We start from the raw sequence: 23,228 nt of genomic DNA, 5'->3' as shown, positions 1-23,228 counted from the left end.
CCCAGGTCATCAGTCACAATGCTTGGTTATCCACCTCACTCTTCACCGTGAACATTAGTTCGGTCACTTTCAAAACTAATACACCATTGGTGCACTCCACCTGCAATGATTGCTTGTTTCACACATTTCACACAGTTGCTGATATACAGGGTGATCATAATTAAAGTTAAACCTTCAAAACACTGTAGAAATAACACCACTGATCAGAATGATGTCAAATTGCAATGGAATATTATTGGAGAAGGGGGGAAACGTATGGCAGAAGAAAAAAAATAGTGTGAAAATTGATCAATATATGGTGCTGTATGTGTCAGAGTAGTTAAATAAAACACCTGTCATGCGCAAAATCCACTGAAGTTGGTATAAAAGTGCCAGATACATTGTTTTTCCTCCTTTCATGTCTGCAACGTTTGCCTTGACTGTCTCAATGCTGCTTGTAAATCTGTATTACACAAATGATGACTGTGCACACATCGCTCTGCAAAAGTTCTGGACACTGACGGGTTTGAAAAAAAGCATTTGTCTGATGACTGCCATGGATCTGGAGAAAATGATTCAGATTCAAAAAGACGGGTTCTTTTGGTGTTTAATCTGGTAGAGGGAGGAAACAAATTGATTCAACATTAGTGGAAGCAGTGGCCACAGCAATGCAGGAGGAGACAAGTGGTGGTGTGTAAACATATAGTGCACGAAGAATTACCCAAACATTGGACATAACTGTGAGAACAGTGTGTAAAATCCTACGAAACATCCTTCTTTGCTATCCATTCAAAATTACCCATGTGCACGAGTTGCTTCCTGTTGACCTGCCAGCAAGAGTTTGCTTCAGAATTTCTTGCTCATGTGGAAGTGGACAATGATTGGCCATGGAAGATTTTGTGGACAGACAAATCCCACTTTCATCTGACAGGATATGTTAATACACAGAATTGTTGAATATGGGCAACAGAAAATCCACACACAAAACCAGTACCACTTCATCCTGAAAAGGTCACTGTGTGGTGCAGGTTTATGGCATCATTTATTACAGGGCCGGAGATGGGAGCTTCTGGTCCAGTTACCTGTACTGCCACTGGTAAGCACAATAAGTGTCTTTTGAGCAACCTACATCATTCCAGCTCTCCAACAGCATGGATGTGTGGATGGGATCATTTTTATGCAGGATGGCACACCTCACACATTGCAAATCCAGTTAATTAGCTGCTGAAGTGCTGTTTTGGATATGCTAGAATTATCAGCTGCCATTTTCTTACAGCATGGCCATGTTGATCACCTGATCTTAATGCTTGTGACATCTGGTTGTGGGGCTATCTGAAAGATGTTGTGCTGCAAGCTTAGCTGCATTGAAGGCACACATTGCGCAACACATTCTGAATGTGACCCCAGAAAAACTTTGATCAGTTGTGGAACATGCTGTTTCTCGATTTTAACTTGTTGCAGAAAACACTGGACAGCATACTGAACATGTTTTGCGCCAGTCACACAGGAATTAATAAACTTATTTGATTTTGATTGATGCTTTTTATGCACTTTTTGGCCTAAGGACAATTAAAAACAGGTTTTTCCCATCCAATGTGATATGACCTTGCCAGGGTTGATAAGCTTACATAACTAACAGTATTACACCTGTACACCCATGCACACTGACTAGTACAGTTTTTTTAACAGCAAACATACACCTTAGGCATTGATGTGTGATTCATTTATCATTTGTAGTTGACCACTATTAAATTATGATGCTTACAGCGCCATATATTGCTACACTTTGTAACTATTTATTTTTCTTCTGCCATATGTTTTCCCCCTTCTCTGATAATATTCTGTTGCAATTTGATGTCATTCTGACCAGTGGTGCTACTTCTACAGTGGTTTGAAAGTTTAACTTTCATTATAATCTCCTGTATTTCAGTTGGTTTATGATTTTTTGCCAACAAAAACCTTACTACTGACTGCACTGCACAACTCACAGGATTTTTAATGGTGGTGCACATTTAAAACTTTTATTGTGAAACAATGGGAAATGACATGAACCTCACATGGGCATGGCTGGATGCTCATTGAAAGAACATAAGCTCAGATAGCAAAATGGCTATGCTAGCTCAGATCGTTGTTGCTGCAGGCAGAAATGGTATGTACTTTCTGCATAGCCCTCATAATATTCAGTAATAACCATGGCCTGCAAAATGAAAATCACTTTGTCTCACGCTTCTCATGGCATTTTGTCATAACTGACTCCTGCAGCCTCACCAGGAGATTTCAGTAATACGCCCCTGTGGCGGTTCTTCCCGTACAAGGACAGTCTGTCAGCACCACCCCATGGCAGTCCCACAAAACACATCGAATTGCCTTACCATATAATAGTTGACTCTTTGCGTTTTTTTGGCAGTGGGAAATGCAAATGTAAACAGCTTGCTATGATTATATGTCTCAGGATTATAGTAGTAGAACCAGATCTCACCATTGTTGATTAAGTTACTAAACAAGTCATCTAAATTGGTCTGACACAACTGCAACACTTCCACTGCAACCTTTATTTGACAGGCTCTTTGAATGGGGATATACTGTCATGGAATGCTACTGATTTTCAGTTTTTCACTTATTGCCTCGATGGAGGTCTGCTGGTCTTTGAGCACCAAGGCCTCCACTTGTCTAGTGATTCCCAGTTCTCCACAGAGAGATTTTCTGTTGCTTTGTTCTTCATCATTTGGACATGCCCGACCACACTGGAAGCATCTGTCCAAACTAATCACTGAGTTACATGATAGTGAATTGCTGCCACAGCAGCTTAGCATGGATTGGTGCAGCATTGTTCTCTTGCAAATGCAGAAAATAACTATCGCACAATATTCCACTTAATCATTGGGCTCCTCCACTTTCTTTTTGCTCATCTGGCTGTGTGCTACCATACTGAAGTGCAGAGAATTTAACAAGTACCAGGACTGCAGACATGTACCTTGAAACAAACTACAGAAATTATTCACTATCCTACTGGTAATAGAGCAGATGGTAATACTCCAACACTTGGTTAAAACTGACTTTATTCACTGAACTATGTCATTAATATGAAAAATAACTACCATGTGTATCACCCAGACAGAAAACCAAAGTACACTATTCAGGCAGAGCAACATGTTTCATTGATTGGTCATTGTTCATTGTTGTTGGTGGTTGCCACCCACCCAGTAGTGCAGAGCATGATGGAAGGTAGTTTAAAGTGACACTGGAGCATATTGGAGTTGAGTTGAGAGGGAGTCCATTGATACTGACCTGCTGTGGGAGGAAGTTTGTGTGACCAAACATGTGATTGCATATCCTGAAGGAGGGTATGGTTTGACTGTTACTCAGTGGATCGCTGTTTTTGTGGGCATGGACCCCAGAGACAACATAGTCATGTAGCCACTAAGGGGGACACGGGTGACAGCCCACACAAGAGAGCAGAGTTTTGGGAAGGCCAAAGGAACAGACAAGGTGATGGTGAGATACCCACCAATATCAACAATGGCAATGGGATCTTTGTCTGCATCCAGGCATATCTGGAATGAACACAGAAGTGTCACATGCAACTTGGTAGCCTCATCACAGTTGGAAGGTGGTGTACCAATGTGAAGACGGTGTTGTGGTCCTCGATGTGATGGTCAGATATGTCAATAGTGAATGCCACGTGTGTGACGTTATCAGGGGGAAGAGGGGGGGGGGGGGTGGGGGGGGGGGGGGGGGGAGAGGCGAGCTGGGCTAGAGTCAACCTCAACAGAAGAGAAGAGAGAAGTCAGAAAACAGGGGAGAACGAACATCACAAGCTAGTGAAGATCTTTCACACAAAACTGGGACATGCCTGCAGGTGAGTCATCATCCAAAGTCCAAGCAGGCTTTTTGACCCTGTTGACTGAAAAGGTTTGTTGTTTACCATTCTGTAAAATATCCATAATATTGTTTACCCTGGCTAACACCTGGTGAGGGCCTGAGCAGGGAGGCTGTAGTGTTTGCCACACGATGTTGCCACACAGCGTAATAAATTCAGAATGAGGCAGCTCACTGTGAAGAAAATCTCAGGATGCTGAATGTGGCCAATGTGTAGGCACGCACACCTTGGGAAGTGTGCAATCTAACATACTCAACCAGACCAGGAAGCTCAGCTGGATGTGTAAGTGGTGAATATTGCATGAACTCAGAAGGTAGCATGAGGGGCTCACTGTAAAGAACCTGTGTGGTTGAAGCCCTTAAATCTTCTTTGAATTTTAACTTCAAATGCGAACATCTTTAGGTTAGGCTTTTTCCGTGACTGTTACTGACTTTAAATGAAACACCAAGTTCACTGTTACCAGTCACCGCTTTATTTATTTTGACGCGTTTCGGAGGTTTAAACCTCCATCATCGGGTGGATTTACATTAGTAAGTATTACATTTATGTGTGTGTTGTGTTACGATTTTTGGAGGAACTTGTGGCACTGCCTTCAGTGATCACAGGTACCTTTTGCTGTCGTAACACATCACATAAAATGTGGCAGTATACATGTGATGTGTTACGACAGCAAAAGGAACCTGTGATCACTGAAGGCAGTGCCACAAGTTCCTCCAAAAATCATAACACAACACACACACAAATGTAATACTTACTAATGTAAATCCACCCGATGATGGAGGTTTAAACCTTCAAAACGTGTCGTGGAAATAAATAAAGCGGTGACTGGTAACAGTGATCTTCTTTGAATGCTGAACAAATCCCGAGCAAGACATAATGTCTCAGTCCATATTCTTCATGGCACATGAGGGACACTTTAAACATGCACTGCCAACATTCAGTGAGTCCATTGCTCTGGGGATGGTCAGTGGTGATATGGAACTTGTCAGTGCTGACAGTTTCAAAGAAAGCTGGGACTTATCGGTGGCCCTTATCAGTCATAACTGAAGAGGGGCAGCCAAATTGTGCAATAAACATACTGACAAGTGTGTTTGCAACAGTATCAGCAGTAATTTCTGTGAGTGGTACAGCTTCGACATAGTCACTCTATTGATGGCCTTAATTGTGTAGCAGTATCCCTCAGACAAGGAAAGGGGGTCAATGATGTCAAGGTGGATGTGATGCAATCACCCTTTCTGTATCCCAAATTTGTCTAGTGGAGATAGTTATGATGGCCAACCTCACTCTGTTGACAGGGAATACACAAATGACTCCACGTCTGGCAGTCTTTCTTTACATTTGGCAGAAGAAGTCATGGGACATTTGGAGGCCTTAATAATGGGATGTGCAAGGTCATGTAAGGCTGAAAACACCTTCCTCTGAAGAACAGCTGGTACAATCTGGTGCAGGCTACCCATGGACATGTGACACACAATTGGGGTAGCTGGATCTGGTAGACATTGAAGAACCACTCTAAGGTTTGCAGCTGTATCTTGTTCCAGTACCTGTATTTCCGTGTCCTCTGCCTGCAGTTAAGCTAGCTCTTTGAAGTCCAAGGGAGAAGTAATCACTGCCACTCTGGACAGGTAATCTGGAACTAAAATGTCTGCTCCCATAATGTACATCTGTTGTATTTTGGCCAATCAAGTCCATGTGCCAAAAGCTTCTTAGGGGTAGATCCAGTACCGGGCTGCAAATCTCATTCACCAGACGGCTACAATAGCATCCACCAGGGGTTTATGGTCAGTAAATATGCTGACTTCACAACCATCAATGTCATCATGGAAGTATTTAACTGCTTCATAAACCATAAGCTGGTCACAATCAATTTGACATTATAAAAAAATATATAAAAACAATGGAAAATTTGGTACTAACTATACGGGAACTGTCTGAATCGTCAAGGCAACAAGATCTCATTAATGCTAGCCATAAAATTCGTAGGTATGCACAACCAAATGTACAAAGTGTCAACAGTACGACTGTAACTAGAAATATGAACGAACTGATCACTCTAAAAGACACAAGTGAATTAAACGCAAGAAAAGAAAGTGTTAATAGTGCATCTATGGATAAAAATATGAACAAACTATCCACACAAAAATATACAAGTGGATTAAACGGAAAAAAACACAAGGTAAATATTCGTAAGGAAAAAAAAGTAAACAACCACGTTATGCATAAGCAAGGATACAAGCAACAGACATATATTTTTGCAGATAGTCATGGGAGAGGAGTTACGGAAATTATGAGAAGAAATCACCCAGACCTTAATGTAACAGGCATCATCAAACCAGGCGTGCCATTATGCGAAATTCTGAAAAACAGTGACAACATATTAACAACGGGTAACAGCTTCATCATAATAGGAGGCGCAAATGATGTTTACTGTAATGAAACTTGGCGTGCAACGAGAATCCTAAAGGAAACAATCAAAAGGATGCCTCGAGTGCATTTCTACATTGTTAGTATCCCCAGGAGGCACGATCTGATGGAAAACTCGTGCGTAAACATCGAGATTGTTACAGCAAACAGGCTATTTGAGAAAATATGTAGAGGTTTCCAGAATACGACTTTCGTAGAGATAAACAGTGTTCAAAGAGAGCACTTCACAAGACATGGTCTCCACATGAACGTAAAAAAGAAAAAGATTATTAGTGCCGAAATACTTAAATTTATTAATGAGTCATCTGTAATGGAAGTGTCTCCAATCCCAATTCCGCCAAAACAAGAGTTGTCTGTGACAGTGGAACCATCATTATCTGCAGTAGAGCTACAACAAACACCAGTAGCAGCAGCAAAGGCTCAGATATTCTCAGCAGCAGTGTCAGATAAACCAATAGCAGCAGAATCACCACAATCATCAGCAGAGCTGTCGTCATCAGCAACAGCATCCAGAACAGCAGACCCCATAATACTACCTCAAGGTAATGAAAATGCATGTGAGGAAAACATACAAAGGTCATTAGCCGCAGCAGCTAACAAAGAAGGGCAGTCACCAAGTCGTGGAGCACAGGAGCCACCAGCAACAGCAACCACACAGAAGAGGTGCCTGAGGCCTGGGAGATCAACAGCAGAAGCAGCTTCCAATCAAGACAGATGCCTGAGAACTAGGAGACCTGCTACACTAAGTGAGGATTTTTTATGGTACCGAGTAAGCAGAACGAGAACATGGAAAAAGATGTAAGTAAAACTGTCCATCTTAAATACCAGTGTGACAATAGTGAGAGGAATAAAAACACCGGACAAAGATACGATCCAGGTTTAATGACACAAACTGAAAAAAATCACTGCATAGTACCAGAAGCAAAGGGAGCAAGTGAAGTGCTTAGTATATTACAGGAAGGGGAACTATTACATTTAAAGCCAACTGTTAGAATACTTCATCAAAATGTTCAATACATAAACAATAAAACAGAGGAACTATAGGTAATATTACAGGAGTATAGGCCAAACATTCTAGTAGTTACAGAACATGGGCTAAAAGAAAATCACATAGGAAATTACAACTTGAAGAATTATGTGAAAGTAGCCAGTTTTTGCAGAACTTCCTACAAAGGTGGTGGGGTTGCCATTTTTTCTAACTATAAATCAACTAAAGCCATAAATATAACAAAATATGCTATAGAATTGAGCTTTGAAGCTACAGCACTGGAAACTAAAATTGCTGGGAATTTATGTTGTGTATTAGGTTTGTATCGATCACCAAATGGTATAATTAAAATCTTCTTTGAACAGCTGGAAGATATAATCCAACACCTCTCAAAAACATATGCTTATTTGATCATTATAGGAGATCTGAACATAGACACGAGTAAAAATACAGACAATACTAAGACCCTACTGAACTTATTGTGCATATACAATCTAAAAATAAAAATAGATAAACCAACCAGAGTAACAAAGCATAGTGAAACTATTATTGATCATGTAATAACAAATATTCCTACATGCTATTGTGACACACAGGTAATAAACTCCACATTAGCAGACCATTTTGCAATCATGATAGACATAAATATAAAGACTAGTGATTCAGTGCAGAAGATATGGGAGATGAGAAGACAGAACTACCCACATAACATAAATCTGCTAAAAAAGATGTTAGAGGCAGAAAACTGGGAAACAATATATGCAGCTAAAGATGCAAACACCAAATGGAACCAGTTTTATTCTTTATTCAATTATTATTATGATGTTACGTGTCCTGTTAGTAAAAGGCTTGTCAAACAGCAACAAAAAAAGAAAAGCTGGGTGACTGGAGAAGTAATCCATGCCAGAAATAATCTGAGAGTGTATTATGACCTCTCCAAACAAAAAAATAATGAGGCCTACAACACACTGTATAAAATAAAAAAGAAAGAGTACTGTAGTTTTATCAGACAAACTAAAGCATAATTCATCAGGATGTCTATAGATAAAGGAAAGAACTACTCAAAAGGTTTATGGTCGTTCATTAATGGAGAGAGAGGAAAAGTAACAAATCGGGCAGAGGACATCTGCCCACTGATGAGTGGGAAAAGCAACGCAAACCCTCTAGAAGTAGCCAATACTTTTAACAGATATTATATTACTGTAGCAGACGAATTAATAAGTCAAAATAAAACAAATGCAGTAAGTAAATTGTTAAACCCCCCACATACAAATCATACTATGGTTTTCATACCTACAACAGATGCAGAAGTGTCAAACCTAATAAAACAACTTAAAATTAAACACTCTTCTGGCTTGGATGGTGTTACATCACATCTCATAAAGGAATGCAGAGAATGTATATTAAAACCATTGACACATATGCTGAATGCTGCGATAGAAGAAGGTATATTTCCAGATTCACTGAAAGTAAGTAAAGTGAAGCCAATATTTAAGAAAGGGAACAGGGATGAATTAGGAAATTACAGCCCAATATCATTGATCTCAACATTTGCTAAAATCTATGAAATGATAATAAAGTGCCTTTAATGGAATCATTACATCTTATTGGTAACTTATTCAGTGCAGAAATGACGGCCTTGTTTGAACATATACTCTCCTCAACGTACTTTTTATTCAATGACGAATTCTTTGAACAAACAGACGGCGTCGCCATGGGGAGCCCTTTGTCGCCTGTGGTAGCTTATCTCTTTATGGAGGACTTTGAGGAGAAAGCACTTGAGTCTGCTGTTTTAAAGCCTACGGTCTTCTGGCGGTACGTAGATGATACTTTTGCTGTATGGCCTCATGGCAGACAGGAACTGGAGAAATTCCTTCATCACTTAAACTCATTACATGAGAACATCAAATTTACGATGGAGATTGAAAAAGGGGGCACTTTACCATTTCTATACGTGCTAGTACGCCGTAAAAATGATGGGTCATTAGGACATTCTGTGTACAGGAAAGCGACTCACACAGATCTGTATCTCCAGGCGTCAAGCTGCCATCACCCAGCACAAACAGCCGGTGTTCTCAGTACCTTAATACATCGAGCGCATATAATATCGGATGATGAAAACCTCCACGCAGAATTAGAACACTTGGAGAAGGTTTTCAAAGAGAATGGCTACACTTCTCGCCAAATAAGGAAGGCCATGAGCAACTATCATAACAAGAAGCAACGCACTGAGGACGCAGATGATGACTTTAAATCAACTGCGTTCCTTCCATACGCCGGGAATGTGTCGTCGAAAATAGGCCGATTACTGAAGAAAAATAAAATCAAGGTTATCTTCCGTCCACCAGCAAAGAACCGGGCCCTGGTTGGATCCGTTGAAGACGATTTACAACTGAAGAAGGCAGGCGTCTACAAAATTCCCTGTGAATGTGGCGCTGCATATATTGGCCAGACGACAAGAACTGTCCATGAACGATGTATAGAACATGAAAGATACACCCGTCTGCGGCAACCGTCAAAATCGGCAGTAGCAGAGCACTGTATTTCTTTGGGACATTCAATGGAATACAATGCAACAAAAATGTTATCCCTGGTTTCCGGTTTTTGGGATTCCGTAATCAAGGAATCAGTGGAAATACATCTTGCCAATAATCTTATAAATCGTGACAACGGCTTTCAGCTGGATAAAAATTGGAATCCTGTTATTAAAATTATACAATCACAGCGGAATTGACAGTGTCATTCGATACTCAATGACTAGATGAACTTTTATTTCCACCACCGAGGGCAGCACGTACAACTCGGCTATGCTGCGCATGTCAACACCTGACGCATGCGCTGTAGGATGCCAGTACATTTCACATGCGCGAGATTCGGCATAAATACGTCGACTGCACCTGGGCTCTTCAGTAGTTGTGTACTCACCTGATGATGGCCGGACGTCTCTGGGCCGAAATATCGTGGCAGAATGTCGACGGGATCCGGCTGCATACCCGGAAATTATTAGAAGAATAAAGAATAGAATTGTAAGTTTTATAACAAAGTACAGTATACTGCATTCATCACAACATGGTTTCAGAGAAGGGAAATCAACAAAAACAGCATCAACAGATATAATTGAGCACATTCTTAATTTACTTGACAGGCAACAAAAGACTTGTGGGATTTTTATGGACCTATCTAAGGCATTTGATTGTGTGAACCACTCAAAATTAATGATGAAATTATATCAGTATGGAATTAGAGGAAAATGCTATGACATACTTAAATCATACATTACAAATAGGAAACAATGCACAGAAATCAGACATACTAGTGGGGGAAATATAACAAACTACAGATCAGAATTACAAACAGTTAAACACGGTGTGCCGCAAGGGTCTGTGGTTGGGCCAATACTATTTATACTCTACATAAATGACTTCCCTAGCTATATAAATCAGAAACTTATAATGTATGCTGATGACACAACAATCATTTGCACAGCTGACACAAAGGAGGAGCTTGAGAAGGAAGCACTCCTGACTATTGAAAATGCAAATAAATATTTAACACAAAACAATCTGTTTATGAATCAGTCTAAAACAATGAATGTAGTATTTCAGACCAAGCATAGTGAAAATTATAATATAAATGTTAATATAAATGGAAAGACTATTAAAGAAGTAACCAGCACAAATTATCTAGGAACTATAATAGACAAACATTTGGCATGGGGGGAGCACATAGATGCACTGTGTAAAAAGATAAACAAACAGATCTTCATCATGCATAAAACAGCTAAGACTGTGGATGATAAAGTCCTCAGATCAATGTATTATGGACTTGTCTTCCCACATTTGTCTTATTCAGTTCATATATGGGGAAATGCACAAGCTGGCTACCTAAAAAGAATATTCACAATTCAGAAAAGGGCAGTGAGATGCATTGCAAAAATACCACCAAGACAGACCTGTAGGCAAGCTTTTGTACACTATAATATTATGACAGTATATTCACTGTATATATACCAAAGCATAATGGTGGTAAGGTCAAGTGATAAACACCTCCTAAATAAAGATGTACACAAACACGGTACAAGAGGAAATGAAAATTACTACATGATAAACAGAAATCTAAAACTGTCTATGACTGCCCCAGAAGAAGCAGGCAAAAGATTTTTTAATAAACTCCCCAAAATCATTAAAAAAGAAACAGATATAAAATGTTTTAAAAATCATTTGAAACTATATCTCACAGAGAAATATATATACAGTTTGAGTGAATTCTAAGATGGTGTTTAAATATATCATTACTGAAATGTACCTGTAAAAATTATCACTTCTGTATGTTTTTTTGATTTGTGTGTACGTATAATGTGAAACATGTAAAACCTTTGTATGATTATGGACTATTTCTGTTTAATCATTTGTTTCATTTATATATATATTGAAATCAAGTTTGATGTTAATAGGCTATTGTATGACACACCCAATACTCTCAACTGGATTTTCAGCTGGAGTCCATGGGCAAAGAATAAATAAATAAATAAATAAATAAAAAATGTGGACTACTTTGGTTGTGAACCTGACACTTTCTTGGAAAAGAAGCATAATGGCAGAATGGAATTGCCTATATGTTGTTGGAGGGTAGCACCTATCATGAAATCACTGTATCCATGGTGATAGAGGTACATGCATCCAGAATTGGGTGCATGATTGTGATGGCATTAGCTAATGTAACTTTCAGTGCCGCAAATGATTGGATCAGTTTGTCCGATCACTGCTCTGATGTTTACCAGAAATTTGATTTTCAACCAAGAGATTTGTGAGGGGGGCATGGATGATGGCAGCTTTGGGAAGATGTCACCGGTAAAAATTGATGGTGCCAAGAGATTGATACAATTCCCAAAAAGTAGATGGGTGAGGGAGGTTGTGAATGAAGTCCTCCTGATCAGCTGGTGGTCAAATACCATTGGCACCCACAGTATGTCCAAGAAAGGTGATGGATTTACAGTTCAGTTGAGATTTGTCATGGTTGCTCTCCAGGCCACTGTATAGTAAAACCACCTTGATTTCAAGGAAAATATTGATGGCCATAGGGCCTGAAACAAAACTCAAACAAGCCCAATGGAGTAATCAGTGCAGGCTTAATAATGTCACCGAGGAACATAGAGATATGTAGATATGTCTTACAGCAACTGAGGGCACTGAAAACACATGCCCAATTAGGAAGTTGTGTAAAGTCCTGAATATGGAGGATTGGGAAGTTGTCAATGAAAATGTGAGTGTGAAGGTGCCTGTAGTCACCACACAGCTGAAATGAAAAGTCTTCCTTCAGTATCAAGTGAATAGGGGACGATCAATTGCTTTTTGAAGGGCAAATAATGCCCATCTGAAGGAGTTCATGGAACACTTGTTTCACATGATTTGTGAAGTTTTATAGGTCATCCGTAGTACTGATCCAATGGCATGTGCCACTCATTACTGTGTCTGTTTTATCATGACATAACAGCAGAGAAGGGGTGTGCTTTCCATTCCTGGAGATAACACTGTCAATAATGTGAGATATTGAGAGCTACAGGTCAGGATGATGTTGAACAGCTGCCAAGGTAAGTTCTGCACCAGATGACAGCTGCAAAGATTTGAGCCGATGGAGTAGGTGTTGCGTGAGTACCAGTTCTTCTGAAGCAGCATCTGTTGGGTGTTTTGTCTCTTCCTTTTGCATGTGGAGAGCATCGATCTCGAAGCATTTGGTGGTAAGGTCAATGAGCGAGGAGGCCAGCCACGTCGATAGAGAGGCAGCCGATGACAGTGGATTGGAGAGAGCCTGTTTTGCAGCCAGCACACATGATTCGAGTGCTCATCTTGTGGTGAAGTGAAGACATCATTTGCAGGTCTGGGGAGAGTTCGAAAAACTGTAGGAAGTCAATAATGAGGACAGGTTCATTAACATCAGTAATGTGGAAGGTACATTTAAAACACATGCCAAGAAACAGTTAGATTGGTAATTTGACCACACTCTGTACTGAGATGTGTCTTGTTCAGTGGACATAAGGAGAGTTACACTGGCGAAGTGTGTGTATGGGGTGGGGCAATGGGCATTGGTATGATGATTGTGTGACAACTGTTCCCCCTAGAAGCTGCTGATGGGATAAGGTGTCCCAAACATATGGTCATCCAAGTGAGGATGTAGAATCTACAGACCAATGTATTGTGTGGCACCCATCCTTGTCTTTGCAGGTCATGATGCCTAAACTGGATCACATGAGGCATTTGTCTATGTACAAAGTGGTCTTCAGTTTCTTGCCACATTCCTGAATGTGCTGTGAAACCAGCTAAGAGGGTAAACTCGGTCAGAGTGGGTTTGCCTGGGGCAGTTGGGTTGTAATGAAGCAAACTGGGATATTTTTACTTCCTCTCTTGTTTTGCCATCTGCCTCCTTAAAAATTGGTTTTTTCAATTTTAACTAATTACCATTAACATACCTGGGTATAATCTGCATTTTCACAAAAGAGAAAGGCTGGACCTCAGTTTTAAAGAATATAATAACAGATCTAATTTTGTGCTTAGTTTTATGTAATTGATTTTCTAATTTATTTTGGCTATTCCTAGTTAGCATTTTTTGTTATAGGATGAAATCAATAATTGTTTTTCAACTTAAATTCCACTGTACTAAATCTGTGCTAATATGTACTAATTATAAACATTTGGAGGAACAACAAATAGTATTCTTAAAGGATTTATTTGGCTCTATTCAAAAACATGTTAGCAAATTTTTCGATGCATTCAGTTAATTTAATGAGTTAAGTTTTAATTGTAATTTCTGTAAATTTAACTTTGAACGATGTGTAGTTTCAGTACCTATTATTGTGAGAATATATAAGAACCCAATTTTTGGTCATGAGGCAGTCAGTCCACAGCCGAGTTTCAGATGAGAAACCTGTGTTGGTTAGAACAATAACAGTGCATCAACTTAACTGTGAAACAAGTGTAACACAATTAGGCCATTTGTTAAAACATTGACAAGGTCTGTTCCATACGTACCTGATTGTTCCAAAAGAACTGTGAATTATTTGGTTATGTTTTTTATTGCTCATAGAAGTTCAATAGTAAACTATTGTAGCAGCAGGTGGATGTTCACCTGAAAACTATTAATGAGGCTTATCAAAAGTTAAACAACAGAGCAGTGGCCATATTAAATGTGTATATGGAGGGTTGTGAACAGTGAAAGTAAACTACTGTGAAACAGAACTGTGCATCTGTTGGCTACATCATTTACAGTAGACAGTATTGCACTTCCACCCCCTATTTTTTCAGCCAGTGTCACAACGAAGTACGTCAACACCAAGGACAATCAACGAAGAAATAAAGCAGGAGAACTATCACAGGGTGACATGCCAGGAAAAGTTGGAATGACTCGGCAAGTGGATAGAGAGAAGTATTGGTGCTCTCCACCAGTTGGTTGTGATTTGTGTAGGCATGTTGTACCTGCTCTGGCCTGACCTCTGCTGCCCAGTGGCAGAAGGGTGGAATCATTTTTGCCACCTGCAAAAATCTTTGGCTCAGTCATCATCAGAACCATACAATGATGTCGGATAATATTGTGTACCTCATCAACCAGCCAGAGTTTAATGTCCAAGAGGTCAGCTGCATGTGATAAAAGTTGTAACTGCAGCCCCTGAAGTAGCTTCACCTATCAAAGTGTGTATAAGGTGAGAACCAGCATGTATCCAGCCCCACCTGTGTACACGGGCAATGCTGTAGTTATGATGGAGATCTGTTTTCCAAATGTTCCTCATGGATTGTGTGGTGAATGGTGTCTACAGAGAGGTGGGAGAGGCATTCAGTGATGATGGCTTTGGTGATGTCTTATTTACAAAATGACAGTGGGTTCAGGAGATCACTAACTAGGTCTGTGCAGTCTTGTAAGTGACTAACCAGACACATCAAATGCGTGTCATCATCGATGATACCATGGACATCCAGAAGGCTATCCACAAGCATGAACCATGCTGTCGGGCTGTACTTCTGCAGCTGTAGTAATTTTGGAAACAAATCAGCTAGTATGTTGTGGGATGACTGATAGAAGTGAAGAACAAGTCAATGGGAGCTGAGGAGAAGGGGCATCCAGTGCACTGGAGGCGAAATCTCAGTTGAAATGGCCCAATGTGGTGCTGTCCTCCTGTGGTATATTACCCAAGGTCCACATAGATGGGACGAAATGATGACTGCACACGCTGCATGACGCAGTAGGCACAGATACATGGGCAACTGGCATGGCAGAATTGACTGTGGTCATTGGGAAATGACACAGAACTTATTTGAGAAATAAAATGGGCTGCCATGAAACCATGTGTGACACTAGTGGTGGGACATTTTCAGTTTGATACTGGCAGTATGGATCCGCCATGTTAGTGTGAGAAACATCTACAAAACATTGAGGTGGAGGCTCAGGTTTTGTGCATGAAATGTCATTGTCCAGAGCACCCAGCATGGTTCCGTACTTGGTGTGCTCTGGGCAGGCATGTATGTGTCACCTTGTATGGTTCCCACCACTGCTGTCTGTGGGAGGTTATGTTGACCATGTGGTGTACACAACCTGCCTGATGAACTGAATCACTTGCAAAAGTGCCATCAGATGTAATCAGCTGTTGTGCCACTGTGCCGACTGTGCAAAGTGATAAATTATCCATGTTGAACAGTGTCACATGATAACTGCACACAGTATAGATTACACCAAATAAACTTGACTTGGGGTCACCATTGTAAAATTATTCACTAAGAGACAGGAATAGTCTGTTGTGTACAGCTTCTTACACAATGGTAAGGAGAGGTGTACTGCAGAGTGGTGCAGCAACTCTCATTGCAGGAAAGCTGGACAAGAGCAAAAATGATTAGTGAACAGGTTAACACAGCAAACAGGTTTACTTTAACTTGTTTTTCTCCAAGCAAATAAAGATTCATTACAAAGAAATGATTAAGGAGCAGAGACCAGCTATCACAATGTCCATTAGAAAGAAGCTCATTGTACTGAAGCATGTTTGATGGTGTCGATGCCGTGACTAAGTGGCATTTGCTTAGCATCCTGTAGTGAAGTGACTCTGAGTGCGAGTGGGTGAGTCACTGCTGCTGCTGGCCATCCGATATTGCGGCAGCAGAAGGTGCATGTGTCTACACCACAGCTTATGGTCTAGTGGCTAGAATTGCTGCTACTGGATTACGGGGTCCTGGGTTTGATTCCCGGCCTGGGGACTGGGTGCTTGTGTTGTCCTCCTCCTCCTCCTCATCATCATCATTTATGACAGAGACTAGCTTGGACTGTGAAAAAAATTGGACTGTGTAAAAACTGGTGCTTTGTTGGGTGCTGATGAATGTGCAGTTGTGCCCCCCAAACCAAAGAACATCGTCATCATCATCAGAAGGTGCACATGGTGGTGTTCCGTAGTGGATGTGCTACTTGGGGTCCACTGGATCCTGTATGACTGTTATCAGCCTTGGATGGAAACTTCCCATTCAATTACCAACTGTGGTATGGGTTTGGGGTTGGGTTGTTTGGGGGAGGAGACCAAACAGCGAGTTTATTGGTCTCTTCGGATTAGGAAAGGATGGGGAAGGAAGTTGGCCGTGCCCTTTCAAAGGAACCATCCCGGCATTTGCCTGGAGCAATTTAGGGAAATCATGGAAATCCTAAATCAGGATGGCCGGATGCGGGATTGAACCATTGTCCTCCCAAATGTGAGTCCAGTGTGCTAGCCACTGTGCCACCTCGCTCGGTGACTGTGGTATGCCCATACAGTGATAGCAATAGATGTTACCATCTACTCCAACACCTGAATACAGCTGACTGTATTCACCATTATTCACTCAACTATGTCATTAGTACAAATAATAACAAGTATGTGTATCACCCAGACAGGAAACTAAAGCACACTGTTCATGCAGATTAACATACTTCACGGGTTGGCTATTGCTTCCAAAAATGGTTCAAATGGCTCTGAGCACTATGCGACTTAACTTCTGAGGTCATCAGTCACCTAGAACTTAGAACTTAGAACTAATTAAACCTAACTAACCTAAGGACATCACACACATCCATGCCCGAGGCAGGATTCAAACCTGCGACCGTAGCGGTCGCTCGGTTCCAGACTGTAGTGCCTAGAACCACATGGCCACTCCGGCCGGCGCTATTGCTTCATTGCTATCAAGTGATCACCACAAAACAAAAGATTAATTATGTAACTTTATATTTTTGAGGTGATAAAATTTTATAACAACTTTTCCAATTAAAAATTGAGCTTGAGCTTTGTGAATAAATTCAAAATACAGCAGTCAGGCTTATGTTACAAACTTTCCTCATTTCAAATCTTCTGGTAATGTAGTATAGAATTTTGTTTTGGTATTTTAAATGTGATCATATTTCTTAGGAGAAGAAGAACTTATTAGCTAAGATCACTACAAAAAACTTTATTGTTGGTAACCTGTTTCAGTAAAATGAAGTTACCATCTTCAGAACTTTATAAAGGCTTTTACAAACATCTTGTGCCAGCTACACACTGGCACAAGATGTTTGTAATAACCTTTATGAAGATCTGAAGATGGTAACTTAGCTTTACTGAAACCTGTTATCAACAGTAAAGATTTTTTTTTAGTAATGTTGGATAAGAAGTTCTTCTTCTCTTAGGTAATCACTACATATCACCCCTTTAAGGTTGATATGAGTAAACTAAGTAATCATATTTGTTTAGGACACATGAGACATTGTTAGATGGAAATATGATGAACAGTTGTATGACTCTCTACAAGAGTTTTTTTCTATGTCTGAAATTGACAAAGTCTAATAGAATTTGTGAAACGAAGCCCAAAGCCTCCTAGTTCAGGTTTTTGCTATTTCTATGATGCTCTACTACAAGTCAAACAAACCTGTTACCATCTGTGCTGCCCTCCTTGACTTATGTCCAATATGTTGTCTTATTTGGTATGTGTGTCACACACTTAGCCAATATTCTAGGATGGGTCACACATATGTTTGTATACAATTCCCTTCATAAATAAACAGCATTTTCCCCAATATCCTACAGATGAAACTGTCTGCCACTTCCTTTACCTATTATTGATACTATGTGATCCTTTGTATCAGCTAACTGATTCCATCTGTGACTCCTTGATATTATATTTATCTCCTAGCTATTATGTTTTTGCACTTTGTGTAGTGTATAGTTTTAGATATTTGAATATTAAAGCATCTTATCAAATCCAATTACAATTTTGTTCAATTCAGTACCCCATATAATCATCCTTTGTTAATGTATGTTGGTGTGATTAAGAGTCAAGAAGTATTCAGAAATAAAAGAAGAAAACTTCATCCACTTGATTCCCTTGACCCAAGGCTTTCAAGTTATAATATGAGAGTATCATGAGTGAGCTATATTTTCAGCATAAAGCATAAATGAAGTCATTCTGTTCAAGATACCTCATTATGTTTCAGCTCAGTCATATGTTCTATGATTTTACAATAGACAGATTTCAATTATATTAGACAGTTGTTTTGTTGACATTCCAGAGATTGTGATCTGTACTTTCCTCCAAACACTGGACATAATTTTTTGTTTGGGAGATACATGATAAACTATGGTTAAGAACAACAGTAGCTCACCTGCAAATTCTATATAGAATCTGACAGAGATTACAATGGACCCAAGAGGCTCATTCAATTTTAACAACTTCAACTGTTTGTCAATACCACTGACATTAATAACTATATCATTCACCTCCAAGGTGCTGCAAGAGTTAAAATGTGTAGTACTCCTGGATCTACCTTTGTAAAGGAACATTTGAACATAGAATTCAGCATGTATTTTTTATCATTACAACCACCAGTTCTAGTTCCTGTGATCATTAATAATGATTGAGAATATGAAGTAGTATTGTGAAGTTGGGTCAAAAGCTGGAGTGCAGTTAAAGAAAGGTGTAGAAAACAACTGGCTATTGTACATTGATAAGTGCATAGAGAGAGCAGCGTCATGAGAGCAGGTTAAGAACAAAGTGCTGTGTAAGGGAAGATCCTGTTTATATAATGTCTGGGAAAATTCACTGCAGAATGACAGGCCAAATTGACTGATCTATTATACACACAAAATTGCTTACACAAAATGCATTCACAGTTGTTAATATGGACAACCATCAGCTGTATAATGGAATGACAACAGTGAAAATTTGTGCTGGACTGTGATTCGAACCCACGTTTCCTTCTTATCACAAGTGGTCACTTTACCATTAGGCATCCAAGCTAGCTCATGGCCATATCCAAACTCACATATATCAATAACCAAGTTTGGTCTGGCTGCGTGACATGATCAGATAGCCTAATGGTAAGCAATTGCCCATGATAAGTGCAAAATCCTGGTTCGTGTCTCAGTCCAGCACAAATTTTCATTGTCGTCATTCCATTATACAGCTGATGGTTGTCCATATTCGCAATTCATGTATTTCATGAGGCTGTATTTACTTCAGTGCCTGTTGCATTGTCCTCCTGAACAACATCAGCAATGCATTATCACATAAAAATGCTAGTTAGCAATAAGTATAATAAAGAGTTATTGTTTCCAAAACAGCAAGTGGACTATCTGGAAGGATATTTTGTAATACTGTCTGAAGTAGCTAATGCATCATGTTTGTAGAGTACAAAAAATAAAGTTATACGCTTGGTATGGACATAACTATTTTATATGCTTAATGTTGATGATCTGTATGAGAGACTATGCCACATTCCAATACCAATATGTCAATATTTTTATGTGCTGTTTTTCACAAGTTTACATTTTACTTTTATTTCAAAATGTCACAGAACTTATCATTGTTTAGCTTACAAGGACAATGAAGGCAAGCCATGGGTCTTACCAATAGTGCAAAGAATTGGAGAGAAAGTGGCTGCTGACAAAAGCCTGAACCATGAATATCTAATGCTTCTTGGGATTGAGTCACTCAGTTCTGCTGCCACTAAACTCCTGTTGGGTGAAACATCAAGAGCTGTTCTTGAAAACCGGGTATGGCAATACTGTCTACAATACTATTTTTGTATTTGCGATGTAGAACATATAAGATCGTTGGCAAATTATAATTTTCTCAATTTTTCTTCTGCTGTATTTACTTATGTAATTTTTACATCCTGTCAGTTCTGAAATTATTATAATAATGGATATTTCTGGATGGAATAATATGTGAAATACGTGAAAGATGACCACTCATCTATAGCAGACTGATGTGTGTTACATAAATACCTGTAGCAGAAAACAGTGTTCGCTAGCTATTACGCTCAGTCTCTTCACATGCACATGCACAACTAAACAGACATTCAAACACTCAGCAGCAATTGTCGTTTTGAAATTAGATGGTTTCACCTTCAGGTGTCTTTAAAAGATGCATACATCAATCAAGATCTGCAAGTTGTGCTTTCTCATACATATGTAGGGTATACATTCTTCATCTGCATACACTGATAAGCCATAACATTATGACCACTACCCTCCATGACACTGGATGTCATCTGATGGAGGAGAAGGGATGTGACATGGTAACAAAAGAATGTAAGCAGATCAGACATGGATCAGGGATCGCCCTAGTGAAGATATAGGCTGCGAAAGGGAAATCTGTTGAAATAAGTGTTGGACAAAGGATAGATTATTTTTACACAGAGCTTGTGAACATCTCAAAAATGGTGCAGCTAGTTGAAAGTTCACAAGCTACTGTCATAAGCATCTGCGGAAAGAGGTAAGAGGACAATGAAATTACCACTATGTGCTAAATGGTTGGACATCCATGACTCTTCACAGAATGTGGAGTTTGAATGTTTTTCTGCTCTGTAAAGAAGGATAGACAGTGATCTGTGGCATCTCTGCTAAAAGAGCACAATGGTGGTGCAAGCACAAGTGCTTCAGAGCACATGGATCAAGGTACATTGTTGAAAATGGACCTTCACAGCAGACCACCTATTACATGTTCACATGTTGATCCAATGACATTGTCAATTATGATTGCAGTGGGCACAAGACTATCAAGATTCAACCATCAATCAATGGAAACATGTTGGCTCTTCAGGTGAATTACATTTTTGCTAAACTAGATCTGTGGTTCTCTCCACAAATGCTGTCATCAAGCTGAATGGTGCCTCAAAACCTGCAGCGCACTATGGGAACAGGCTAATGGGAGCAGTATTATTCTAAGGGAGACATTCTCCTGCACTCGCATGGGACCTGTGGTAGTAACTGAAGGCACGCTGACAACTGTGAACCTTCTGCATCCTTTCATGCTTGATATCTTCACCGCTGGTGATGTCATCCTACAGCATTATAATTTCCTGTGTCTGAGAGCCAGAATTGTGCTACAGTGGTTTGAGGAGCGTTATAGTGAACTCATGTTGCTGTCTCAGTGACCAGATTTGCCTGATATAAATACTAAGGAACCTATCTGGGTTGCTATCGGGCACCATCACCGAATACGCAAATCAGCAGCCCATTATTTACACAAATTACGTGACCTGTTCACAGAAACCTACTGCCGTGTACCTCCATAAACCTGGATCCTTGGTGTGCACTCAGTTATGTATTTCATTCCAAAGATGGACAGACCAGCAATTAAGCAGATGGTCATAATGTTTTGGCACATCAGTGTGTACCAACTTCACCTGAAAAACAGTATAACTATAAAACTGCTGGAGAATCCACAGACAAGAGGACTGTACAGGGGCAGTGCAGCAGAAACGCATCTGCCACAATATGTTAGTATCTAGACAATTTTTTACTGTGAGTTGTTCGACAGCTTTATAGTCACCAGGGTACTGTTTTTTCAAGTAAGGTTCATTTGTCTCCAGCTGCATCATTATTCCATGAAATGGACATTCTCTTGGTGTTTTCTGACTCTAAGCCAGGAATCAAACTTGACTATAAATAGGGAAGTGGCATCAACAATACCATGAAACCTCATTGTAACAGCAAGGGGAGAGTAAACATTGGTTCACATTTCAAACTTTTGCATCTAGCCAGCCCTGTAACAGAAATTTCATGTATTTTCATTTTCCATTTGTGAATGACGGCACTCACTTTGTATGTGCTGCAGTCTTTCTTCTGAAATTATAAAAATTGCTCTGAAAAATTCAGGTTTTTACAAATGTCAAAGCAGTTCCAAAACATAACATTTCAGGTATCTAGGAACAAATATTCTATTGAAATTTAAAAGTACTACAAATGAGAAAACCTTGTCAATACTGTATTTAATCATCTATCTGTTACATTATTACTCTATTATACATCAATAATCAGTATCTGAAACCAAATTAAGCACAAGTATTATCAAAAACTAGTTACAAGTTCAATGATTTTTAAGTATACTGTTGGAAATTAACACAGATTTCTATTTTCAGTACAGGTAAAATTGTTAAGACATTAAAGAAATTCAGTCCATGGTAAAAGACCTTCTTCTGTTTCAAGCTGCAAGATGCTGTATGACTGACAAAGTATGGCTTAACTGTCCACATGTTACATAAATATTTCTAAAAATGTATAGAATTTTCTTACCATAAAAGAATAATTGACAATATATACCAAATAGCCGTAATATATTATACAGGAATTAAATGTGAAAAAAACTGTAGAAAATGGGTGAAACTGCTTATGGCAGTTGCTAGTATGCATTCCTTTGAGTCATTCTAAAATTAGTCATTACACTGAAGTACCAGCCAAAAAGCATCACTTTTTCTAGGTACACTATCCTCTATGTACAAGACTCTCCCCAACAGGAAATGTCAACATTATACTGTGCAAGAATTCTGTAATTGAATATTTTTGTTTTGTATAATATAACTATAATGCGTCATTTAACATTACAATATATATGAAAACTGAATTATTCTCAAAACATTCTTCATAGGTTTGTAGGGATGTCATCAAAAGTGGAGATAATGCAATGGAGAACACAGATTGCA

The 23,228-nt window shown here is 39.5% G+C and overlaps 1 protein-coding gene across 1 annotated transcript in view; it reads left to right on the top strand.

The window, feature by feature from the left end:
- Positions 1-23,228, top strand: part of LOC124606770 (aspartate aminotransferase, cytoplasmic-like) — an 88,128-nt gene that overhangs the window by 33,064 nt on the left and 31,836 nt on the right. Inside the window, exon 2 of the mRNA XM_047138824.1 lies at positions 20,114-20,295. Within this exon, the coding sequence (XP_046994780.1) occupies positions 20,114-20,295 (182 nt within the window). The remainder of the gene's footprint in view (positions 1-20,113; positions 20,296-23,228) is intronic.

The sequence above is a fragment of the Schistocerca americana genome, chromosome 3 (genome assembly GCF_021461395.2).
Source record: "Schistocerca americana isolate TAMUIC-IGC-003095 chromosome 3, iqSchAmer2.1, whole genome shotgun sequence".
In the NCBI taxonomy this organism is placed as follows: domain Eukaryota; kingdom Metazoa; phylum Arthropoda; class Insecta; order Orthoptera; family Acrididae; genus Schistocerca; species Schistocerca americana.
This window is presented reverse-complemented; position numbering and strand designations above follow the sequence as displayed.